This window comes from Rhodotorula graminis (assembly GCF_001329695.1).
Source record: "Rhodotorula graminis WP1 unplaced genomic scaffold RHOBAscaffold_6, whole genome shotgun sequence".
Classification (NCBI taxonomy): Eukaryota; Fungi; Basidiomycota; class Microbotryomycetes; order Sporidiobolales; family Sporidiobolaceae; genus Rhodotorula; species Rhodotorula graminis.
Genome location: NW_017264933.1, coordinates 1,054,940 through 1,077,949, shown reverse-complemented (window position 1 = coordinate 1,077,949; position 23,010 = coordinate 1,054,940). Strand labels below are relative to the sequence as shown.

Here is a 23,010-nt window from a genome sequence, read left to right as displayed (position 1 = left end):
GACAAAGGGCGGCGGCGACGGGGGAGTGTGCGGCGGCGGCGCGGTGGCTTTTCTGGGGTGCTGGTGCTCAGAGAGGGTGTGGTGGGAAGCAAGCGGCGACTCGTTGCGCGCGCACACGAGAGAGAGCCGGTGAGATCGCAAAGAGGAGCGCGCGCGGTCGCACGCGTGAACGGCTCCGACACCAACGGCCGGCTCGTTCGTCACCTTTCGCAACGCTCGCGCTCGTCACACAAGTCTGCTTTCCCATGCTCGTAAAGTTCTCGGGCACGGTGCTTGCGACAGGAGAAGCTACGAGGGAGGCCGATCACAGCTCCTTCCTGCCGACGCCGGTCGAGCCGCTCACGACCGCCTCCTGCTTGGGCTCCCACGTCGTGCCGCTCGAGCCGCCGCCCTCGCCAATCATCTCGAGGTACTCGCGGTGCAGGTCGGCGCAGTATCGGGCGACGGGCAGGTCGTTCCTGCGCGTCGAGAGGGAGCGAAGGAGGAAGGCAACGAGGTCAGTGCGTCGTTGTGGGTCGCCCGAGAGACGGGGAAGGACACGAGGAGGGGACGAGAGAGAAAGTGGAGACGCACGGCTCGGCGCCGAAAGGGTCGCTCAGCTCCTCGGCCGCCGCGTTGAGCCCGAAGAAGACGGCGGCGGCGATGGCCGTTGCCGGGACGCACCACACGCCGATGGCGCGCACGAGCTGCAAAGGGACGGCGCCGACGTAGACGAAGAGGAGGAGCTGGAGGTGGATGTTGAGGATGAGGGGGATTGGCGCTGCGCGCGAGGGACGCGAGATGAGGTCAGAAGGTGGATGCTGCACTCGACAACACCTCGTCGCGCTCGACTGCCGGGCCGAGTTCGCAAAGAGGGAGCGAGGGCACCGACTCACTGTCGCGGATGCGCTCGAGGGCCGTAAGCTGGTCGGTGTAGTCCTTCATGGCGTTGGTGCACGCCGCCCAGGTCGCACCGTCGAGCACGGCGCTGTTCTCGTCTGGCGCGTCTCGACTCGGCAGCTTCTTCTCGTGCCACGCCGTCAGGTAGGCGTGCATCGCGCGGATGAGCGACAGGGGCAGGTTGCTCGGCTCGCCGGTCGGCAGGGCGTGAGGGCGGATCCGGAGCGGCGACGGCGCCGTGTTGAGCCCGGCGAGGGCGCGCTCCGACTCGCCGGCGACCGAGTGCTCGACGAACGAGGCCGAGCTCTCGCTCGAGATGGACGGGCGGCGGGCCGACATGGGCGTCGAGGCGTACGCCTCGAGGAGGGTCGACGGAAGGAGCTGGCGCAGCTCGGGGTGCGTGAGGCCGGGCATGTCGCGCAGGCGGTACATGCAGGCGTACGGGAAGGCGCAAATGAGGGAGCACAGCTCCTTGACGGCCTCGGTGCGGGGCGCGTCGTGGGGCGATTTGGACGGCGGCGGGAGGGCGAAGACGAGAAGGCGGAGGAGGGTGCGGGTGGTGCCCGTCACGGCGGCCCAGGTGCGACGGCCCTCGTACCAGCTGCGTCGTTGAGTGTGTACCGAGGTCAGTACCGTGACGCCTTGACGAGGCGAGGGGTCGCGGGGGAGGAACGGGTCGAGGAGGAGGGAGGGGGCGCACCGGTCGTAGCTCGAGCTGACTCGGAATGAGACGAGCATGCCGACCAGCATCGACAGGATACCGACGAGGCTGCCCGCGCTCGAGACCATGGGCATCCAGCCCTGGCGAGTGAGGATCCACACGGCCGCGGCCCACAGGCTGTAGGCGACGACACGGTCTTGAGAGGCGCGCCAGGCCGAGAAGTCTGCTCGTGCGAGAGTCTCAGTGAGTGCTCGTGCGAGCGACTCGACAGCCAGCCCGACGAAGAAGCGGTCCCCACGCAGCTGAGCCCGGGGGAACCGCACACGGCGATGAGGAAGTCGCGGGGACTCACGGACGAGGGTGAGCTTATGCATGCCTCGCGTGGAGCGCACGCGAGCCTTGAAAGTGCTGGCCATGCCGGACAGCTGGTGTCGAGCGTCGGCGAGGTATGAGGAGGCGGAGCGAGAGGGGCGTCCGTCATCGAGCCTGCGGGAAGGCGGGGTCGCCTCGACCGTGGTCCCTCGCACGGCTCGCAAGAGGCGCAGCTCGCTCGTGCAGTGTGTGGAACCTGAACGGTCCTTGTTGCAGAGTCTACGCAAGTCTAGATCTACTCGACGGCCTCGCCGCGCTCCCTCGCCTCGCGCACGGCCCGCTGCGCCTTGTCGAGCGCCGCCTCGAACCAGTCGCGCAGCATGTCCGGGTCCTCGAGGCCGGTCGAGATGCGCACGAGGCCCTTCTCGACGCCCCACTCGTTGGCCCACTCGAGCTCGGTGTAGTGCGCGAGGATCGTGTACGGGCACGCGAGCGTGAAGTTGGTCCCGAGCGACGGGCCCTTGTAACAGGGGAGCGCGTCGAAGAAGGTGCGCGACGCGAGAATCGACGAGAACGTGAGGCTGAACAGGGCGCCGTACCCGTCGCCGGCTCGGAGCGACGCCTCGTAGTGCTCGGGCGTCATGAACTTGGGGTAGTAGACCTCGCGCACGACGAGGTCGTCGACGTCGACGCCCGGCGCAGGTTGTGCCGCCTCGATGACGCCCTCGGCTGGCGGACCCGGGATGCGGCGAGCGCGCAGGAGGTCGCACAGCATCTCCGTGTTCGAGTTCTCCTGGGCGATGCGCGCCTTGAAGTCGCGCGAGTTGCGCTCCATGTAGATGGCGTCCTCGTCAAAGTAGGCGTCCTCGTACGACGCTTCTTGTGCGGCCTTGAGCGAGGCGTAGTGCGGGCCGCTCGGGTTGAGGACGAGGCTGCGGGCGAGGACCGAGAGAGAGGGTCAGGACTCGCTCTCGAGGGGGTTCAAGGAGGAGAGTGAGGACGTACCTGCCGCCCATGACGTTGCTGTCGCCGCTAAAGACCTTGGTGAGGCTGCTGACGACGATGTCGGCGAGCGGCAGGACCTCGACGTTGACGAACCCGGCGATCGTCTCGTCGACGACGATCATGAAGCCGAACTCGTCCGCGAGCTTGCGCAGGGCGTGCAGGGGAGGTGACCGCAAGAGCGGGTTGGACGGGAACTCGCAGAACAGGGCGAGGACGGGCGGTGAGGCGGCCTCGAGCGTTTGTCGCAGAGCGCCGAGGTCGGACGTGAGGCCCTTGCCGAAGAAGTGACAGCCCGGGCCCCACTTTTGGAGGATCTTGAGCGTGTCGGTGTACGGGAAGCTGCACGCGCAAGAGGATCAGTCAAGAGAGAGTCCGAGAGAGGGAGAGGAGGGACCCAGAGAGAGAGAGGGGGCGCACCCGAAGCAGACGCTTTTGCCGACCTCCTTGCCGTCGCTCCTCGTCGCCGACATGGCGAGCTGATGCGCGTGGAAGATGGCGTTCATGCCGCACGGGTACAGCCACACGTCGTCCTCGGTCAGGCCGACGACGCCGCGCGTGCTCTCCTCCCTCGCGTCGTCGGCGCCCATGTCCTCGACCGGGATGGCCTCGCCCGGCTGCTCGCACAGGACGCCGGCGATGCGGCGGCGCATGGCGAGCTTGGCGAGAGGGGCGAGCGACAGGTCCAAGTTGCGCCCGTAGCGCTCCTCGACGTAGCGCGCGAGAACGTCCTCGTCCTGCTGCTCGACGACCTTGACGTCGGGCGCGGCGGCGAGCGTGGGCGGCGGCAGCTGGTCGACCGACGCGGCGAGCGAGCTCGGCTCGGACCCGCTCGCGTCGCTGCTCGCCTCGGTCGTCGTCGTGGGCGTCGCCGTGCCGCTGCTCGACGTGACGCGCGCCCTGGACGTCGAGTAGCGCAACTTGGACGAGACGACGGGGCGGGCGAGGTTGGCGACCGAGTCGGGCGAGGCCGTGCCCTTGGCGACCTGGTAGCGGGCCTTGGAGCCGTAGCGCGCGCTCGGGCCGGCGACGGGCGCGCTGCTGCCGCCGCCGTCGACGAAGAAGCGGGTCGCGCCCTCCTGGCCCTCGCCGACGGTCGGGGTGGCGTGGGTCGGCGACGAGGCGGCGCCGTCGTGGCCGTCGGCGTCGATGTCGCCGAGGAGGATGAGGCAGCGCTCGGCGACGCGCGACGAGACGCCCTCGCCCGTGTGCTGCCAGTACTGCTTGGCGGCCGGGAAGTCGTCGGCGGGGAAGAAGCAGGCGTAGACGGTGATGGTGCGGTTGCGGACCGTCGTCTCGGTGTCGGACGACGAGGGTGCGGTCGAGTGGATGGCCCAGGGGACGACGCGCGAGGCGACAGGTGGGGAGAGCGACGCGAGGAAGGTGGCGCAGCCGTGGGCGGTCGTGCTGGTCGGGAGGAGGATGCACAGCTCGCCGTCTTGGCCAGAGCGAGCACAGGCGAGGTCGGCGAGCTGCGCGGGACGGCATGTCAGTCTCGGGCGAGCGAGTCAAGGGAGGAGGAGGGGGAGGGGTCGAGGTGGCGAGAGAGAGAGGGAGAGGGCCGGGACGCACTCGCTGGATGCGGTGGTGGATGAAGAAGCGCGGGTAGCCCGAGGTCATGGCGTCCTTTATGCGCTGTGCGCCCTCCTCGTAGTCGACGTTGTCCTGCCAGGTCGGGAGCGAGACCGAGACGGCGTGGGGGGTGAGGGCGGGCACGAGTGCGCCGAGGGGCGAGTCTGGTGCTGGAGGCTGCACGCGGAAGGACGGCATGGTGCCTGGCGGGTGTGGTCGAGCGGGTGGGTGAGCGGTGAGCGCCAGCCGCGGATCCGCGGACGATGGAGACGGCCGACGGTGGGTGGGGAGCTCTCACCCTGCCATGGCCCTCGTGAGCGTGTGGATCTCGTCGCCAGACACCCACTCGGAGCGCAGGATCAGTCCACACCTCTCCGTCTCGCAGCTCAAGGTGCGCCCGCCCTCGTCCTCCTCGTCCTCCTCGCTCAACCCGCCCAGCTCCTCACCGCGCACTCTCGCCCCGCCCCGCAGTTCAAGCTCGAGCCCATCACCGGCATCCCTGCATCGACCCAGTCGCTCACCCTGCGCCGCACCGCCGCCGATGCCGGTCACAGCGGCTCGTCCTCGTCCGCCGCGGGTGCAGACGTCCTCGCCGTCCTCGACGACGACACCAAGACCCTCGACAGCTACGGCATCCGCGAGTACATGACCATCCGCGTGCGCACCCGTCTCGCTTGTCCTCGCCTCGCCTGCCTGTCCCCGTCGAGCTCACCTTGCACGGCCTCCCTCCCGCCTCTCGCAGGTCGACTCGAACGACCCGCACGCTCGAGGTCTCGCAGGACAGTACACCGACGACTCGCACGTCGACAAGTTTGAGCTCACCGAGGAAGAATACGCGGCGCGGACAGGTGCGCCCGCCTCTCTCTGTCCCTCTCCCTGCGCCTCGTCGCGTCCTTTCGTCCGCGTCCTCTTCGCCGAGCTGACCTGCTCCCCCTCCCCCCAATCGCCCATGCCGACTTCTCACACAGACACCGTCCTCCAATTCAAAAAGCGCAACCAGCTCGGCCGCTTCGCTCCTCCTGCCCCTTCCTCCTCCGCACCTCGACCGTCCCTCCCCGCCGACCTCGTGCCCGGCGCCCGCTGCGAGGTCGCCCTCTCGCCCGAGCTGAGCCGAAGAGGCACGGTGCGCTTCGTCGGGCCGACCGAGTTTGGCGCAAAGGACGAGAGCGTGTGGGTCGGCGTCGAGTGGGACGAGCCCGTGGGCAAGGGCGACGGCTCGTGCGTCCTCAAGCTCTCTCTCTCTCTCTCTCTACGTCTTCATCCGCGCCATATCGGCAACACCTGTCTCCATCTCTCGAGCTCGACTGACCGCTTGCCCTGTGCGCGCATTGACAGCGTCGATGGCAAGCGCTACTTCGAGACGGCACCTCTCCGGGCGTCGTTCGTCCGGCCCGACAAGGTCAAGATCGGCGACTATCCCGAGCTCGACCCGTTCGCCGACCTCGATGACGACGAGGAGGACGAGATGGAGATGTAGCGGGCCTACAGGAGTGGGTCGCCGGAGGGTGGGCTCGGGCGCAATCGACCTGTTGTTCTTTCTCGTCCCTCGATCTCTCGCATATCTCAGCTCTGTCGAAGGAGTCGGCGTGAGCTCGAGGAATATTCCTTGGACCGCGAGCGAATCAGTGGCAGGAGAGAGAGTTGCCCTCGGCAGCTGTCCACTTGAGAAGGTTCGCTCGGACCCTTTCCAGGGGCCGCCTCGTCCTGCTCTCTCGGCTCGACTCGTCCTGCTCTCTCGGCTCGACTCGTGGCTCGATCGTCGTCATACAGTGCTCCGAGTGCGGTACTGGTTCAAGCACTCGAGTGTCGCGAGCGCACACGCGACCGCCGCCTCCTCGACCTCGCTTCTCGACGCAAAGTCGAACTGGCGTTCCCGGCGCACGTCTGCGGAAGCGAGCCCATCGTCGAGCACTCGTCTCGTTCGGTCGATCGAGCCTTGCACCGTCGAGAAAGAGCGAGGTTGCACTGCGAGAAATCGAGTCCGTCCTCGTCGACCTGCTCCTGAGCGCGAGGGCGTGCGGGCGACCTGACGAGGCGGTCTTTGCAACGGCACTGTACTCGAGTATTCGTCTCGATAGGTCCGTCGAGCGATGCTGGACCGAGAAAGCGAGTAGTCCACCCGCAGAAAAAGCAAGTCCCTCCTTCCCGACTTCCTCCTCGACGCAGAGTCGAGCGAGTCACGTCGCGAGGCGGTATCGCGCCAGGCGCCACGCTCGAGCAGTCGCCTCAAGCCGTCGATCGAGAGCTACGCCGGTCCAGGAGGCGCAGTATGGCGAGCTCGCGAGCGACCTTCTCCTGCTCACGATCCTCCTCAGCTCAGAGTCGGGCAGCAGAACCCGAGCGCTCGTCGTTCGCGGCCAGCACGTCGAGCCTCTATCCGCTGAAGCTGCACGATGCTGTACAGGGCGTCTCGAGAGCGGTGGAGCGAAAGCGAACGCGCCGAGTGCGGTCGAGCTGCGGCGCTTTGACCCTCGACTCGACGCTCGCACCGCTCGCAACGGTCAGCGCCCGGTCGCCGGACCTCTCGAGCTACACTCTGCCGAGCCCTTGAGCGCGTGTTGGAAGTGCAGGAGCAGACTCGGGAGCACAGCTCGAGCAAGCAGCTCGCCTCTCGTCCTGTCGAGCACGAGTCGGCCCTCTGTTCGCTCGCGCTTTGCTCGCGAGGCCTCGCTACTGGGCAAACAACTCTTTCAGAGCTGCTTCTTGGACAAACCCGAGCTCTGTGGCAGCAGGAAGAGAGGGCAGAGACGCGGGAATGTGGGGAAGTGGCGAGCCGAGCCGGCGCGCGCGCCCTCCTCGTCCGACGTTTTTCCTCGCTCCTCGCTCGCCATCTCGCGCAAGGGGGGTCATGTAGGGTACCCAGACGTGCAACAGAAAATGCTCGAGACGATGGCGACCTTCCCAAGTCCAAGCGTGTCGAGGTGCGAGAGGGAGGACCGGCGGGAGGTGAACCCGATGCGTGTGGCGTGCGCCAGCAAAGTAGTACTTTCCTTTGTCGAACCCCTTGGGTTCATCGGCTCTCCTCCCAACATCAGCTACGGGATTACCTCGAGAGATTGGGGCACGACACCGGGCTGTAAAGAACGAGGCTTGAGCGTAGCCACGCTGCCGGCCCTGCGAATCGGTTTACCATTTGCACCCTGGCAGCGCCGCACGCCCTCCCTCTTCTTTTGCTGCGTTTCGCGTTTTGCCCTGCGCTCGTCCTGCTCCTCTCTCCCGCTCCTTTCGCTCGCCCAAGCTGCTCGGGTCGAGCTCAGAGTGCTGCTCGACAGGTCTGCTGAGCACCCGAGGCGGACCAGTGGCAGGAGAGAGAGTTGCCCTCGGCAGCTGTCCACTTGAGAAGGTTCGCTCGGACCCTTTCCAGGGGCCGCCTCGTCCTGCTCTCTCGGCTCGACTCGTGGCTCGATCGTCGTCATACAGTGCTCCGAGTGCGGTACTGCTTCAAGCACTCGAGTGTCGCGAGCGCACACGCGACCGCCGCCTCCTCGACCTCGCTTCTCGACGCAAAGTCGAACTGGCGTTCCCGGCGCACGTCTGCGGAAGCGAGCCCATCGTCGAGCACTCGTCTCGTTCGGTCGATCGAGCCTTGCACCGTCGAGAAAGAGCGAGGTTGCACTGCGAGAAATCGAGTCCGTCCTCGTCGACCTGCTCCTGAGCGCGAGGGCGTGCGGGCGACCTGACGAGGCGGTCTTTGCAACGGCACTGTACTCGAGTATTCGTCTCGATAGGTCCGTCGAGCGATGCTGGACCGAGAAAGCGAGTAGTCCACCCGCAGAAAAAGCAAGTCCCTCCTTCCCGACTTCCTCCTCGACGCAGAGTCGAGCGAGTCACGTCGCGAGGCGGTATCGCGCCAGGCGCCACGCTCGAGCAGTCGCCTCAAGCCGTCGATCGAGAGCTACGCCGGTCCAGGAGGCGCAGTATGGCGAGCTCGCGAGCGACCTTCTCCTGCTCACGATCCTCCTCAGCTCAGAGTCGGGCAGCAGAACCCGAGCGCTCGTCGTTCGCGGCCAGCACGTCGAGCCTCTATCCGCTGAAGCTGCACGATGCTGTACAGGGCGTCTCGAGAGCGGTGGAGCGAAAGCGAACGCGCCGAGTGCGGTCGAGCTGCGGCGCTTTGACCCTCGACTCGACGCTCGCACCGCTCGCAACGGTCAGCGCCCGGTCGCCGGACCTCTCGAGCTACACTCTGCCGAGCCCTTGAGCGCGTGTTGGAAGTGCAGGAGTAGACAGAGCTCATTCTCGCTCTTCCTGCTCTTGCTCTTCCTGCTCTTGCTCTTCCTGCTCTCGCTCTCTCTGCTCTCCCAAGGCGCGGCTGAACGACAGGCAGCGAGGAAGTCTCGAATACAGACAGCTACGACTTGCTCGAGGTTTGAGAGAAACGCGAGCGACCCAGGGAGGGGTAGAAGGGAGAGCGAGAGGGAAGAAAAGGGGCAATGAACGACGACGAGGGGGTGACAACAAGGTACCAGGACCTGTGCGGGGCGTGTGTGTGCAAGGTGGTGGAGGACGACAGCAGATCGAGAACGAGGCGAGGCGAGGAGAGGCGAGGCGAGAGGGGAGGGGCGCGAGAAGGCCGTGGACGGCGACGTCTAGAGGCCGTGGGGCGGCGGCGGCGGACCGGGTGCGTCGAGGCCGTGGTACGCAGGCATCACCTGCGCGCCGTGTGGCGGAAGTGGCGGCGGGAACCCGTACTGGAGCGACGACGAGGGCTGGTGGACGAGACCGGGTCGCGAGATGGGCGCCGCCGTCGCCGGGCCCGACGGGTACAGCGCGAGCGGCGACGTCGCGCAGTTGTACACGTTGCCGTAGCCGCTCATCGACTGCGCCATGGGCTGCGCCGACGGCGAGCCGCTGTAGCAGCCGTACGAGGCGACCGGCGACGGCGACGGGACGACGGTCGTCGGGTTGGTCGAATTGGACGACTCGCGGCTGGCGCCGCCCGAGCCCGAGCCCGACGAGTCGCGCGAGTTGGACCTCGACTGCGACGGGCTCGCGACGAGCGCCGACGACGACGGCGCCACGCCCATGACCTTGTCCTCGTCCTCCTTGCGCTGCTTGGCCGCCTGGTTGGCCTGGCTCTTGGCCTTGCTCCACCGCAAGCCGCACGCGTTGCAGAGCGTCTTGGGGCCCGTCGGACCCGAGCGCCACTCGGCCGACTGGGTGCGGCCGCAGTTGGCGCACGCGCGCTGCGACGGGCCGGCCTTGCTGAGGGCGGGCGCCTTGGCGAGGAGGGCCTTCTTCTTGCGCAGCGCCTCGAGCGCCTCGCGCTCCTCGCGCAGCTTCTTGTTGGTGAGGCGCACTGCGAGCGGGAGAGGAAGACGAGGTCAGGCCCGGATCCGAGAGAAGGGGCAGGAAGGAGGAGAGGAGGGTAGGACGCACTCTGGTGAAGCTCGAACTGCCAGCTCGTCCCTCGGGTCACGTTGAGCTCGTCAAAGACGTTGTCCGACGTGCTCGAGGGTGCGGCGAGCGCCTTGAACGTGCTCGGCACGGCCGAGAAGCTCGTCAACCCGGGCGGGCCCGTACCGGGAACGGCGGCGGCGACGGTTGCGGGCGCGCCGACAGGCATGCCCGAGGGCGACGACGTCGCGGCCGAGACGGCGGCGTCGGTCGACGTGTGGCCGGCGAGCGACCCGCCGAGGAGCGACGAGCGCGAGCGCGTGTCGGCGCTGCTGCGGCCGCCGACCGAGAGCGACGCCGAGGGGGCGACGCCGTCGCCGTTGCCGTGGTCGTGGGCACGCATGGACGGGCGCGTGAGCGAGCCGCCATTGGCGGCGGCCGACGCGGCGCGGTGCGAGCGCTCGGGCTCGTGCTCGGCGAGGCTGACCTGGGCGATGATGGCGACCTGCTTGCCGCCGATGGGCTGCGTCGCCGAGCTCTGGGCCGTCGTGTTCTGCGCCGAGTCGGTCGACGAGCGCGCCGGGTAGAAGCGCGTGACGACCTCGACGAGGGCGGCACCGGGCGTCGGCGCCATGAAGTGCTGCACCTGCGACGGGTTGCCGCGGCTCGCCTCCATGAGGGCGTCCATGAATCGGGGCGCGTCGTCCAACGCCTTGCGGCTCAGGTCGCCGATCGACTTGCCAATGACGTCCTCGACGACGTTCTTGACGCCGAGGACTTTCTCGGCACCGGCGGTCGCCGCGAGGAAGATGCCGTCGACGCACACCTTGGCCCAGAACTCGTGCGCGCTGCTGCCGACGCCGCCGGCGAGCTCGAGGTCGCGCCACGACATCTTGTACACCTCGCGAGGCCGGCCCGTGAGGATGACGCACTTGCGGCCCTTGCCCGGCTCGAGATGGAGGCGACCTTGCGCCTCGAACCAGACGTAGCCGCTGTTCTTGCGGCGGATGCGGTACACGAGCGACACGGTCGGGTGCGTCGAGACGCCGGCGTCCTTGAGCTCGCGCTGGACCGACACGATGTCGCTCGGGTGGCAGAACGACGACAGGGTCTTGCCGAGGAGCTCGTTGGGCTCGTACTCGAGCAGGCGGCGCGAGGCGCCGCTCACGTACAGGAGCGCGCCCTTGAGCGACAGGACGTGGATAAAGTCGTCGCACTCGTCGACGAGGAGGCGCATGAACTGGCGCCGCATCGCCTCGTTGGCGAGCGCGCCTTGGCCGTTAGCGGCGACCGCGGCGAGCACTTCGGCAGGCTCGTCGACGCGGATCTGGTCGCGCGCCTGCTGCACGAGCGACGCCGCCTCGCCGGCCTTGGCGCTCGCGTGCGCGGCGTGCGCCTGGGCCTGGTGCGCCGCCTCCTCGAGCTGGTCGAGCGCGTACGACGGGTCGAACGAGATCACGCTCGGGTTTCTCGCGATCGTCGCGTGGACGGCCGAGTAGTTGACGACGTACGAGCCGTTCTGCATCTTGTCGAGGATGGCCGCCGGCTGGTCGACGAGGTCGACCTGGAACCCGACGAAGAAGGCGATCTCGGGCGAGTCGCCGACAGGGATGGGCACACAGGTGACGAGGTTGATGAACGGCTTGCCGCCCTTGTGGTAGTTGATGAGCGACACCTGCGTCTCCTGGCCCTCGACGATGTGCCGGCGCAGGTGGTGCGCCGCGTTGCCGTCCGTGTACCGGCGCTTCTCGCCCTGCACGACCGTCTGGTCGCCTGGAGCTTGAAGGAAACGGCCTGCGAGAGAGAGAGAGAGACTCGGTCAGGACGGGCGAGCGAGACGAGGGAGGGAGGGAAGAAGGAGGACGCGGGACGCACAGTTGCGGCCGACAATCTCCTCGTTGCCGTAGCCCGTCAACCTCGAGAACGTCTCGCTCGCGTACACGATCGGCTGGTCGAACTTGCGCGCGTCGACGACGACGAACGAGCAGCTCATGTCGACGGCGCCAATCTCGATCGTCGGGTTCTTGCGGTTGACGACGTGCGCGAGCACCTGGCCGAGGTCGAACCCGCTCGACGAGTAGATGTTCTGGTACGAGTTGCTCGTCTGCGTCCCGCCGTTGACCGTGTCGACGCGAGGCGGCGGCATGGGCAGGCCGAGCGCCTTGGGGTCGAACGGGTCCGACGGCGCCGTCGGGTTGCGCGACAGCGACGACGACGCGAGCTTGCTGCTGCGCTGCGGCGTGTGCGGCGGCTGCATGGCGGGCTGCGGCTGCTGCGGCTGCTGCTGCGCATGCTGCTCGTACACGTGGCCCGAGCCGTACAGGTCGTAGACCGGGTTGGCCGACGCGTAGCCCGGGAACGGCTCGTGCGAGTGCTGAACCTGCTGGTGCTGGACGACCTGCTGCTGCTGCTGCGGCGGCGGCGGGATCTGCGGCGAGAACGGCTGGCGGTACGACGGGATGGCGGGCGAGCTCGCCGTCCTCGACGGGCCCGACAGGCGCGCCTTGAGCGCCTGCTGGATCGCGCTCGACGGGCCGCCCGGCGTGATCGAAAGGGTGCTGCCGGCGCGCAGGCGTGCGTAGGCGTCGAACGCGCCGCTGCCGCTCGGGCCGGCGACGGCGTGCGACACGCTCGAAGGCGAGACGCCCTCAGCCTGGCCGTAGCGCTGCTGCTGCTGCTGCTGCGTCGGGGGCGGCATGGCCGCACCCCCACTCGGCGCCGTGTAGCTGTAGCTGCGCGGGACGACGGCGGCGGCGGGCGGCTCGGCGGCGAACGCGCGGGCCGACGACGACACGTCGTCGAACGCGTTGAGGCCGCTCGACTGGAGCATGTCGTGCTCGGCGTCGCGCATCGGCTGGTCGTAGTCGGCGTAGACGGGCGGCGACGCGGTCGAGAGGGCCTGCGGGCCGTACGCGCCGTCGATCGGGTCGAGGGCGGCGTTGGACGAGTAGATCTGCGACAGCATCGGGTCGTTGATGCTGGCGCCGGCCGAGTAGAAGCCGCCGGGCGAGTGCATCGGGGGCGAGCCGGCGTTGATCGAGCCCTCGTAGGCGGACGAAGGAGGGGGAGGTTGAGGAGGAGGGGGAGGGTGCTGGTGCTGCTGCTCGCCATACGGCTCGCCGTACGAGCTGTACAGCTGAGAGAACTGCATGATGAAGGGGAGGGTGGTGGTGGTGGATGCTGTCGAAGCTGTGGATGTCGGCGAAGAAGAGGTGGGGATGGCTCTTGGTCGGCGTCTGAAAGAGAGGGCGAGGGTCAGTAAGGCACGACGATCAAGACGCGCAAGGGAGAGGCCGAGGACGCACAGCGATTATCGGACGCGCTTGATCAAGAGGTCTCTCGAGGGAAGGTTGACTGTCGAGACGAGGACGAGTCGGGTGGACGAGTCGGGTCGAGTCCTTCGAGAGGTGAGACCGCGGCAGGCGTCTGCGGTACGGCGCGGCGACGAGAGGGAGAGTCAGTTTCTGCGGGTACGAGGCCGAGCGAGTCGCCAAGGTATGGCGCAGGCGAACGGACTGAAAGGCGAAGGCCGACGAAGGGGGAGATGAAGGGGACGGCGAGAGGGAGACGCACAGCGATGTCGGACGCGCTCAAAGGCCGGGGTGCAGGTTGTGGCTGGATCGACGGGACCTGGCCGGGTGTTGGAGCTGTCGACGAGGGTGGGAGGGAGAGGCGGTGAGCTCAGATGCGCCGAGTGGGCAGAGGGCGCGGCGGCCAAGGGGAAGCCGGGGACGCACAGTGGTGGCGACGGGGCGAGAGGTGGACGGGTCGGGCTTGGTCGCGGTGGTGGGTGCTTGACGGGTAACGAGCTGGCGCTGTTGTCCCCTCTGGCCTAGCGTAGTCGGAGGCAGCTGTCGAGGGGGGAGCGCTGGTGGCTCGGAGTGGAGGGGAGCGGAGGACCGGTGAGAGAGGCCTGGCGCGGGTCGGGGGAGGGTGCCGCCTGGGTGTGGGCGGGCTTGGTGGTGCTGGTGAAGGTGACTGAGTGGTCTGACGGTCGTCTAGAGCACTCGGCGTGGGTGGGAGAGGAGCGAGCCGCCCTTCGCCCCCTCTCAGCTCGTCGTCGCTCTCCGATTGCGATGCCCCGCTTCTCACGCCACGCCCACCGCTCTGCGCCATGCCAGAGCAGCCGAGGCCTTCTGCACGGCGTCTGAGCGGCCACTCGAGCTCACGGCGACCGCCGCGACTGTCTGCTGCCCCCGCTGCACCCTCGTCCGGCTCGACCGTCTGCGACCTCAGGTGCGCTCCGCCTCTTCCCTCAGCGTTGCCCGCACCGTCACCTGATTCGAGCTTCCGCAGACGTCTCGAGAGCTACTGCCAGGCGTCGTCGCAGCGCTGCGCCGCCCTCGAACACTCGCTCGCACGTCTCGAGGTGCGTCCGGCCACGCTCGCTCTCTCCTCCGCTTAGGTCGCCAACACGCAGCCGACCACTTCCGTCGCACCCGCAGCACGACGTCGACGCCCGCATCTCGCAGTGGGACGACCACCTCGCGTCCCTCACCTCGGTCGACGAGCGCGCAAAGCAGCTCACGGCCCAGCTCACGGCCCAGCTCGCCGCCCTGCGCACCGCGGCGGGCCCGCAAGTCGCTCAAGCCCGCATCGCTGTCGGCGAGTCGCAGAGCCGCGTCAACGAGAGCGACGCCTCGCTCGACAAGAGCATCGGTAACGTCGAGCGCGCTCGCCGCAAGGTCCGTCTTGCTCTCTCTCTCTCGCCCGGGCCCTCGTACTGACTCTCTCGGTCGACGTGACGCAGCTCGACGAGTTACAGCGACAGTTCAAGGACAAAGAGGCGGCCCTCGAGCGCGCCGAGAGCTGGCTCAGCTGGCTCACCGGTGCGTCCCCTCTCTCTCCTTCCCTCCTTCCTCGCCTCGCCACGCTGACACTGTTGCTCCGTCGCCCCCGCAGGCCTCGCCATCCTCCTCCTCGCAGTCCTCGCCGCCGTCGCCGCCTATTTCGCCAACCTGCACCACAGCCTCTGAGCGTTCCCCTCCCTCGAGTCCATCTCGCCGTTCCCGCCGTTCCCGGCGCTCTCCCTCTCTCTCTGTTCACGTGTCGTATTTGTAGAAAGCATCGTATTCCTGCCCTGCAATAGACCCGTCCCTCCTCGGAAGCCTCTGCTACGCCGCCGGCGGTCCGAGCGCCTCGGCGAGCGAGCTCCATTGATCGGCGAGCCGGCGCGCGTACGACGTCTCATGCGCCGCATAGTCGCGCAGCGTCAGGTTGAGGAGGCTCGCTGCGGACGGGTCGGGGCCGGCGGGTCAGGTCGTCCGCCAGGGCGAAAAAGGGGGGTGGAAGAGAGAGAGAGGGACGCACTGCTTCGCCACGCCCACCGCACCTCCTCCCACACGCACCACCGGATGAAGCGACGTCGCCCCAAAGCGGCATCGATCGAGCGCTGGTCGGCTGCGAGGACGGACGAGAGCTTGTCGGCGTCGGCGTCGAAAGAGGGAGGCCGAGGGTTGAGCGAGCGCAGGAGGTTGAGCTGCAAGGGGAACGAGGGTAGGGTCGAGGATGAGGTCAGGAGTAGGCTCGAGTGGCTGCAAAGAGGAAGAAGGGGGAGTACGAGAGGGAGAGGGCGCACCTTGGCGAGGTTGGTCTCGACCCGCTTCTGCAGCTTGTCGACGTTGTCGCCGCCGAGCGCCGCTTGTCGCGCAAAGAGGTCGCGCAGGCCCGTGTAGATCTCGCGATGCTGTCCGCAACAGACCCCTGTCAGTGCTCCTCGCGTCGCGAAAAGAAGGGCGACGAGGGAGAGAGGGAAAGGGCGAGGGGGACGCACCTGCTTGAGCTCCTCGACGACCGTCTCGAGGCTCCTCCTCGCGCTCGCACCCTCGGTCTCGGCGACGTCTGCCGCCACGCCGCTCGTCGCCCTCACCTCGCGCTCCGTCTGCTCGACCTCCTTGGGCCGCCATCCTCGGCCCTCGACCTCGACGGCGCGCTCGAGCGCGTCGTGCAGCGCCTCGTACTCCTTGCCTTGGTTCAGGCGGCGGTGCGCGAGTCGGTCGGCGACGGTCGTGATCCGGGTCCACGAGTCGACGAGGGCGGGCAGGCGTTGGCGCAGGCTGGCGAGGCGCGCGTCGACGTCGGCGGGGAGCGACCCTTCCTCCCTCGGGGTGAGGACGCGCTGTACGCTCTCCTCGTCGAGCGAGACGTTGGCCGCGCTGCTCTTGCGGTACACGGCGAGGTCGTCGGGCGCCGAGAGAAAGTGGGAGAGGAGCGCGTCGTGGCCGACGGTCGGGTGCGCAACGAGGGTGGTGAGGGCGCGCTCGAGACCGCGGCGGCGGCGCTCGAGGAAGAGGTCGTCGGTCGCGAGGTAGTGGCCGGAGAGGTGGAGGCGCTTGGGCGGGAGGGAGGGGAGGGAGCGGAAGGGGTACCGGCGAGCGAGGCAGTCGAGGAGCCACACAAAGTCCGAGTACCGACGGGTGACCGACGTGCCCTTCTGCGTGACATGCGGGGTGGGTCAGTACACGTCGCGCACTCAAGGGAGCGGCCTGCAGACTGTGCGCGCGCAGAGGAAGAGGGTCGAGCGAGGGAAAAGGCGGGCTCACCTCGGGCTGGACGACCTGGTAAACGTGATGCTTGACCATCCACCCGTCGAGGTCGCCCTGGAGGACGAGCTCGACCTTCTGCTGCCGCGGGAGCTGCCACGGTCCGTCCGGCGACTGCCCCTCGAGCAAGTTGTCGCCGAACCCACCGCCGGTTCCCCCGCTCGCACCCGCTCGACCGCTCGAGCCGGCCTGGGTGACGACGCCGTAGTCGTTCGTGATGATGCTGGTGCCGGCCGTGAAGGTGGAGAAGGGCGGGAGGTGGTCGTCGGCGAGGGGAGCGGGTGGGGGAGGCGCGGCGCTGGCGGGAGGCAGCGAGCCCCAAGGGTCGGCGCTCGAGTACGAGTCGTGCCGTGCGAGGCCAGAGGGCGCGTGGAAGCCTCGAGACTGGTCGAACGAGCTCATGGTGGTGCGTGGGAGGAGGGCGACCGCTTCTCCCTCGTCGTCAGATCTGAGATGAGCCTCGCGCACGATCGTCCTCTCCTTCTCGCTGCAGCCCACGCTTGGAGCTTCTCGCTGTGCTCTCGGGTTCTCCTGCACGCTCTCGCAAGATCCGCGGCTCGTCGCCACCAAGACTCGGTGGGCTGCGTCGCCGCCAACTCGCTCCTCCTCGAACTCGCTCTCGCTCTCGCTCTCGCTCTCGCTGGCGTCGCTCTCGCTCGTCCGTGCGGCAGGAGGCACGCATTTCATTCGCAGGTCGGCGGGGCGGCTGCGTCACGACGAGGGACAGCACGAGGGAGGAAGGAGAAAGCGCGAGGGAGGGAGGGAGGGCGCGCGCCTCAGCGAGCGACTGCGCGGACTGCGAGGGGGGCGAGGGTCAGTGCTCGCCGAGCCTGTGCGGGACGGAGGGAGGACGCGGCAGAGAGGAGGAGGACTCACTGTTGCTCGAGCCGGCGACCGGCGCCTGGGCGTCGCCCATCGTCGACGACGACGACGACGACGACGACGCGGCGACGCGGCGACGTGCTTGCCCTTGGCCTTCTTGGTCGGGCTGCCCGTCGTCGAGTGCTGCTGGTGGTCCTCGACGTCGCGCGCGCGGCGCTTCATGGGCGTCGTGGCGCGCGAGGCGACCGGAAGGAGCGACGGGAGGCCGCTCGCCTCCTCGATGTACTCGCGCGTCGTCCCGTCGGGGTTCTTCTCGACCCAGTAGGTGGTGCGGGTTTCGAAGCCGGACGACTCGCGCACGTTGTGCTGAAGGAGCGCGACCTTCTCGCCAGGGTTGAGGACGAGCGACGGGCGCGGGCGACCCGGGGACGACTTGACGGAGACGAGCGCGCGGAAGCGGCGCGCAAGGCCGAGGTCCTCGGCCTCCAGGACCTGCGAGTCGGCGTCGGCCGAGCCCTCGTCCGGGTTGGCGGCGTGCTCGAGGTTGGCGACCTGCTCGAGGTGGGCCGGGCTGACGGCGGCGGGGGCGTCCTCGAGCGTAAGCGTCGCGAGCTGCTGGCCGACGACGGGGACGAGGTTCTGATGCGGAAGGGGCGAGACCTGGTCAGCTCGGCGTGCCCTCAGGAGCGAGGGAGCGGGGAGGGGACGGGCGGGGAGGCGTGTGCTTTGGAGGAGCGGGAGGGGCGGGGGAGAGGCAAGGGGAACTGCGTCCTGCCGACAGAGAGAGATATGAGCGCACCTCGTTGAAGGGAGTGGGCTGGGACATGGCGCGTGCAATGTCGAGATGAGCGAGGGAGGAGGAGGAGGGAGAGAGGGAAGCGCGACGAGCGAGTGGAGCGACTTCTCGGCGCGGCTCTCGGTCGGGGCCAGTCGGGTTCGTCCACCGCGCTCGACGTGTCGTGCACGTACACGCTCGAGTTGGCGCTGCATCGGCTTGCAAAGCGCCCTCGAGCGAGCCCCTGAGGCAGAATCAACTCGAAGCTGGCGGCGCGCGACCTGAGCGGCGCGCTCGAGCGGCCTCGCGATTCGCTCTCCTCTCTCGAGCAATGCGCAAGTGCAGCTTCTCGTTTGACCCTGATGCTTTTCCGGCCCGAGAGAGCTCCTGAACTGAGAGAGGTAAGCCGACCGCGGCGACGCCGCTGCCGCGAGGTCGAAAGAGGGTCGAGCGCGACGGCTCGAGTCCTCGACGACGGCGACGAGCGCCTTCTCGCGAGCTGCGCACGTGAGTGCACGTGCGCGTGCGAGTACAAAGCCGATTCGTGTCGGTCGCTCACCGAGCCAAGTCGGCATCGAGGCGAGCTTGCGAAGGTCGCTCTCCCGGGCGGACGGACCGTCGACGACGACGAGCGAGGACACGACAGAGTACGGGTAAACGAGATCCATGGCAGGGTACGCTACGACAAGCTAGGGGCGGGTCGCCAAAGATGCGCTCGAGGAGGAGGAGAGGAAGCGAGGGAAGGGTGGAGAGAGGGAGAGAGAGACGCACCTCGACCGCCAGCACCTCGAGCCCGTCCTCCCTCCCTCTCGACGCGCTCGACAGCTCGGCCTCTCAGAAGTAGCCCGCCGACTGCCACGCCGCGACCGGTACCGCACACGTCTCGAGGGCGGCCGGGTCCGCCTCGACAACCTGCGAGCGCTTCGCGACGCTCCAGGGTCCGAGCGGACGCCGCTGCGGCGGTGCGGGTTGGCTCAGACCCAGCCGTGCTTGGTCGTGAGGAGCGTCGATAGCGTGTCGCGGGGCGATGTTGAACAAGGGCGAACGAGTGACCAACGAGCGCCGGGAGTTGAGCTGTGCGGGTGCGAGCAAAGGCGAGGAGGGAGAGGCAGAGGTCAGTACGTGGCGCTCGGGCGGAAGGAGACCGAGAGAAGAAGGAGGAGAAAGAGAGGAAGGGGGCGAGGGAGAAGGAGAGTGCAGGGGCAGGGAGGAAGGAGAGGGCGCCGAGGTCGGTCTCGAGCCGTTTGCGCTGCTCGACCACGCTGTCGCTGCCGACCGCCGCGTGCCGCCCATCAAGGCCTCGCAAGCTCGCGCAGTTCTCGCCGTACTGCGCGTGAGGGAGAGGCGGTCAGTGCTCCTCGCGTCGCGAAAAGAAGGGCGACGAGGGAGAGAGGGAAAGGGCGAGAGGGACGCACCTGCTTGAGCTCCTCGACGACCGACTCGAGACTCCTCCTCGCGCTCGCACCCTCGGTCTCGGCGACGTCTGCCGCCACGCCGCTCGTCGCCCTCACCTCGCGCTCCGTCTGCTCGACCTCCTTGGGCCGCCATCCTCGGCCCTCGACCTCGACGGCGCGCTCGAGCGCGTCATGCAGCGCCTCGTACTCCTTGCCTTGGTTCAGGCGGCGGTGCGCGAGTCGGTCGGCGACGGTCGTGATCCGGGTCCACGAGTCGACGAGGGCGGGCAGGCCGGCGCGGGCTGCTCGCGGCGCGGGGCGCGCGAGAAGGCGGAGAGCGCTCCGAGGGTGGCCTCGCGCTGAGCGCGGCAGCAGCATGCGGTGTGGCTCGAGGCTCACGAGCAGAGCAAGTGCAAGCGCGAGTCGAGCGAGAGAGTCTGGAGCGGTGCAGGTCCGAAAGAGGCGACGACGTCCGACCCTCGTCGTCTGGCTCTCGCTCTCACCCAGACTGCCAGCGTTCAGCATGACGAGCTTCAGAGGCATCTCTCTGGACCAGGTGCGTCCCCTCACGCCCCTCTCACCCCGGCCAGCGCCTCACCTCGCCCCCTCCCTCTCCTCATCTCCCACCTGGACCGGTCGCCCTCTCTCGTCGCCCTGCAGGACCCGCGCTTCAAGGACAAGCAGGCTGCGCTCCTCGCCAAGACGTCTTTCCCCGCCACGTTCAACACCAAGGTCTGTCTGCTGCCCGCTCTCTCGCCCTCTCCTTCCCGTTCCCCCGCCCCGGGCCTCGCGCCTGGCCGGGCGCTGACCGCTTCCCTCGCCTCGCAGGTCGACATTCGCAAGGTCGAGATGGCCGTCATGAAGCCCTGGATCACCAAGAAGGTCATCGAGCTCCTCGGCTTCGAGGACGACGTCCTCCTCGAGTACATCTTCTCGCTCCTCGAGGACAACGAGAACCCTGTACGTGCTGCGACGTTCTCTGGTCCACAATACTCAGCATCTTCGCTTGGGCGTTCGGTCCTTTTCCTCGTACCACTCGCGCTGACACCCACACCTTCCGCAGGTCGTCGACGGCAAGCAGATGCAGCTCCTCCTCACCGGCTTCCTCGAGGCCAAAACGCCCGCCTTCATGTCGTCGCTGTGGGACCTCCTCCTCAGCGCCCAGTCGAACCCGCTGCGCGTACCGACCGCCCTCCTCGAGGAGAAGAAGCGCGAGATGCGCGCCCGCGAGGAGCAGGAGGCGCTGCGGCGCAGGGAGGAGGAGCATCTCGACGAGGTGCGCAGGAGGGAGCGCGAGGGACGAGGCGGGCCTGGCGGCGGACGAGGAGGGAGAGGAGGGTTCGGTGGACCGCCGCAGGGCAGGGGCGGCTACGGGGGAAGGGGCGACGACCGCGGGCGCGACGCTGGCTTCGGGCCGCGAGGAGGCGGCGGTGGGTACGGGGGCGAGCGGGACGGCGGGTACGGCGGGTACGGGCCGCGTGGAGGCGGCGGCGGCGGCGGCCGGGGCGGATACGGCGTCGATGCCGGACCTCGAGGGGGACGAGGAGGAGGAGGTACTGAGGTGCGTCCTCATCTCGCTCCCTCACCAAGGCGACATCGTTCGCGAACTGACCTCGATACTTTCTACAGTACCAGCGAGGTCGCTCCCTCTCCCGCACACCGCCTCGCCCACCTCCCCGTCGTCGGCGCTCCCCCTCGCGCTCGCGCTCTCGTTCGCGCTCCCCACCTCCTCGCCGCCGCATCCGCTCCCCCACTCGCTCGCGCAGCCGGTCGCCCGGCCCGGGCAAGCGTCGTGCCGGCCGCAGCGCGACCCGCAGCCGCAGCCGCAGCCGCAGCAGGAGTCGGAGCCCGCCGCCGCGGCGCAGGAGGTCCTCGCCGAGTCGCAGCCAGAGCCGGTCGCCTCCTCCGAGGCGCCGACTCGACGACGCCGAGCGCGGTGCGGGTGCAGCGGGGAGGCGGCGCCCGGCGAGGGACGCTTTCTCGCCCTCGCCGCCGAGGAGGCGGTCGCCGTCGGCGGTCCGCAGCGGACCTTTGGTGGGCGATGCGGCAAGGCGGTCGCGATGGGAGCAGGACGACTCGGGTCCGGCGCAGGTCGTGCAGGAGCAAGACGAGGTGCGTCCTGTTTCCCTCCCTCGTGTCGGCGCTGTGCGCAAAGGCGGTCCGTTCGCCGGCCCCTGTCGCCCGCGTCGCCCGGCCGTCGTGTGGAGCGCAAGTCGGCCAGTACCCTGACTCTCTCTCTCTCTCGTACAGGATCTCTCGCGACGCGAGTCGGAGCTCAAGGAGGGCCTGTTGCGCAAGAAGGTCGTTGCCTCGCGCTCATCGCGCTCGTGAGGGTCATGCTCTCGACGCTCTCGCTCCGGGCGACGGCGTCGTCGGCGTGCTCGGCTGCACGCAAGAGGAGCAGGAAAAGGTTGGAGCGGGGCGCGAGCGGCGAGCGCGGGGTTGCGAAATGCTCTCACATGTTCGAACGAGAAGGTGGCTCGCTGGCGGTGTGAGAGGCAAGCGCAAGAGCAGGCGAGAGCTTGAACCGAGCATGGTCCTTGGGCGAGTACGCAGAGCCGCACGGCGAGGGCGAGGTTGAGCGTGCCTTGCCAGCTGCAGCTCGAGGAAAGGGAGCCGGCTCGTCGACCTGCTGTTGGCTCGTGCCCGCTCCATCACGACCACCGCGCACTCGCCGTGACTGCTTCCGTGCAGCTCGACGGGCTCTCAGCCACCTGCGCCCGCGCACGTCGCCCCTCGCCGTTGCGCTCGTCCATTGTCCCCTCCTCCCCCTCTCGACCCGTCTCGCTCCGGCGACCCCTCGCGCACTCGCCCTCGCCGTCCAGCACGCCTGCCAAGATGGCCTCGGACCCGGCCTCGTCGGCCACCACTCCACCCTTCCAGACGAGCGCCATCCCGACTTTCTCCCTCGCCGCCCTCCATTCCTTCCTCTCCGGCGACGCGCCGAGCCCGACCAACTCGTCCAGCCACGCCGCCAAGTGCGCCAGTGGCTCGATGTCCGGTGCACCGAGCCCGGCAGCGGTGCCTGCAGCGTCGCCGTCGTCGTCGTCGCCTTCGTCGTCCCGCGGCCACGACCCGGCAGCCGGTGCCGCGCTCCCCTCGGCGACGGCCAACTTTGCCGACCTGCTCGCCGAGTTCACGCTCCAGCCCAACGTGTTCAGCCCCGAGGCCCAGAGCAGGACCGGCGGCGCGAGCGGGACCGGCGGCGAGGGCATGGCTGGCGTCGAGCACGCCGGCGGTGCAGCAGCAGCCGGGCACGACGCCCTCATGGAGCAGCTCCGCCTCCTGTACCCGACGCTCGACTCGCCTGCGGCCGCAGCGCCGTCGCTGCCGCAGCTCCAGCCGGACCTCCAGGCCCAGCTCCAGCAGCTCCTCGCTGGCGGCATGCCCTCGAGCGAGACGCCGACGCCGACACTCGGCTCGTCGACAGCGCCTCAGTCGTTCATGCCGCCGCCGCCGCCGCCGCCGATGTCGCACCTCCAGCACTCGCCCTCGAGCGGCAGCGCCGCCCCTCACCCGTACGCGCCGCCCTCGCCCTCGGCCTACTCGCCGCATCCCTCGTCGTCGCACCACCCGAGCCCGATGCCGTCGTACCACCACAACGGCTCCGCCTACCACCAGCACCCGCAGCACTCGGGCTCGTCGACGCCGAGCCAGGCGACGTACGGCCCGCCGCCGGTCCCGGGCGGCCTCGCGCTGCCGCAGATGTTTCAG

The 23,010-nt window shown here is 68.8% G+C and overlaps 9 protein-coding genes across 9 annotated transcripts; 3 read left to right on the top strand and 6 right to left on the bottom strand.

The window, feature by feature from the left end:
- Positions 1 to 259: 259 nt before the first annotated feature.
- Positions 260 to 1,914, bottom strand: RHOBADRAFT_53446 (uncharacterized protein; the record flags this gene model as incomplete). Its single annotated transcript, XM_018416838.1, has 5 exons — positions 260 to 458; positions 574 to 760; positions 876 to 1,480; positions 1,580 to 1,763; positions 1,893 to 1,914. The coding sequence occupies 5 exons, from the start codon at positions 1,912 to 1,914 to the stop codon at positions 305 to 307; spliced, it is 1,152 nt and encodes a 383-aa protein (XP_018271523.1). The 3' UTR covers positions 260 to 304.
- Positions 1,915 to 2,104: 190 nt separating this feature from the next.
- RHOBADRAFT_48448 (uncharacterized protein) lies at positions 2,105 to 4,624 on the bottom strand (the record flags this gene model as incomplete). The annotated part of the gene is made up of 4 exons (XM_018415139.1): positions 2,105 to 2,784; positions 2,858 to 3,196; positions 3,275 to 4,326; positions 4,427 to 4,624. 4 exons carry the CDS (start codon positions 4,622 to 4,624, stop codon positions 2,148 to 2,150), a joined length of 2,226 nt encoding a protein of 741 aa, XP_018271522.1. The 3' UTR covers positions 2,105 to 2,147.
- Positions 4,625 to 4,730: 106 nt separating this feature from the next.
- Positions 4,731 to 5,958, top strand: RHOBADRAFT_36321 (uncharacterized protein; the record flags this gene model as incomplete). The annotated part of the gene is made up of 6 exons (XM_018413347.1): positions 4,731 to 4,817; positions 4,898 to 4,973; positions 5,010 to 5,083; positions 5,169 to 5,274; positions 5,395 to 5,644; positions 5,762 to 5,958. 6 exons carry the CDS (start codon positions 4,731 to 4,733, stop codon positions 5,901 to 5,903), a joined length of 735 nt encoding a protein of 244 aa, XP_018271521.1. The 3' UTR covers positions 5,904 to 5,958.
- A 3,057-nt stretch (positions 5,959 to 9,015) lies between these two features.
- On the bottom strand, positions 9,016 to 11,909 carry RHOBADRAFT_14207 (uncharacterized protein; the record flags this gene model as incomplete). Its single annotated transcript, XM_018412189.1, has 5 exons — positions 9,016 to 9,725; positions 9,806 to 9,896; positions 10,251 to 11,018; positions 11,085 to 11,557; positions 11,639 to 11,909. The coding sequence occupies 5 exons, from the start codon at positions 11,907 to 11,909 to the stop codon at positions 9,016 to 9,018; spliced, it is 2,313 nt and encodes a 770-aa protein (XP_018271520.1).
- Positions 11,910 to 13,877: 1,968 nt separating this feature from the next.
- RHOBADRAFT_53442 (uncharacterized protein) lies at positions 13,878 to 14,867 on the top strand (the record flags this gene model as incomplete). The annotated part of the gene is made up of 5 exons (XM_018416837.1): positions 13,878 to 13,999; positions 14,060 to 14,132; positions 14,209 to 14,448; positions 14,514 to 14,592; positions 14,666 to 14,867. The coding sequence occupies 5 exons, from the start codon at positions 13,878 to 13,880 to the stop codon at positions 14,737 to 14,739; spliced, it is 588 nt and encodes a 195-aa protein (XP_018271519.1). The 3' UTR covers positions 14,740 to 14,867.
- RHOBADRAFT_53441 (uncharacterized protein) lies at positions 14,368 to 16,707 on the bottom strand (the record flags this gene model as incomplete). The annotated part of the gene is made up of 7 exons (XM_018416836.1): positions 14,368 to 14,448; positions 14,514 to 14,592; positions 14,666 to 14,993; positions 15,074 to 15,242; positions 15,342 to 15,449; positions 15,537 to 16,196; positions 16,306 to 16,707. 5 exons carry the CDS (start codon positions 16,705 to 16,707, stop codon positions 14,878 to 14,880), a joined length of 1,455 nt encoding a protein of 484 aa, XP_018271518.1. The 3' UTR covers positions 14,368 to 14,448; positions 14,514 to 14,592; positions 14,666 to 14,877.
- Positions 16,708 to 17,081: 374 nt separating this feature from the next.
- On the bottom strand, positions 17,082 to 17,953 carry RHOBADRAFT_43973 (uncharacterized protein; the record flags this gene model as incomplete). The annotated part of the gene is made up of 4 exons (XM_018414330.1): positions 17,082 to 17,101; positions 17,182 to 17,206; positions 17,266 to 17,766; positions 17,927 to 17,953. 4 exons carry the CDS (start codon positions 17,951 to 17,953, stop codon positions 17,082 to 17,084), a joined length of 573 nt encoding a protein of 190 aa, XP_018271517.1.
- A 783-nt stretch (positions 17,954 to 18,736) lies between these two features.
- Positions 18,737 to 19,674, bottom strand: RHOBADRAFT_43972 (uncharacterized protein; the record flags this gene model as incomplete). Its single annotated transcript, XM_018414329.1, has 3 exons — positions 18,737 to 18,976; positions 19,164 to 19,229; positions 19,318 to 19,674. The coding sequence occupies 3 exons, from the start codon at positions 19,672 to 19,674 to the stop codon at positions 18,737 to 18,739; spliced, it is 663 nt and encodes a 220-aa protein (XP_018271516.1).
- Positions 19,675 to 19,819: 145 nt separating this feature from the next.
- On the top strand, positions 19,820 to 21,627 carry RHOBADRAFT_43971 (uncharacterized protein; the record flags this gene model as incomplete). Its single annotated transcript, XM_018414328.1, has 8 exons — positions 19,820 to 19,852; positions 19,957 to 20,028; positions 20,125 to 20,256; positions 20,360 to 20,572; positions 20,654 to 20,849; positions 20,926 to 21,232; positions 21,321 to 21,408; positions 21,547 to 21,627. 8 exons carry the CDS (start codon positions 19,820 to 19,822, stop codon positions 21,625 to 21,627), a joined length of 1,122 nt encoding a protein of 373 aa, XP_018271515.1.
- Positions 21,628 to 23,010: the final 1,383 nt, after the last annotated feature.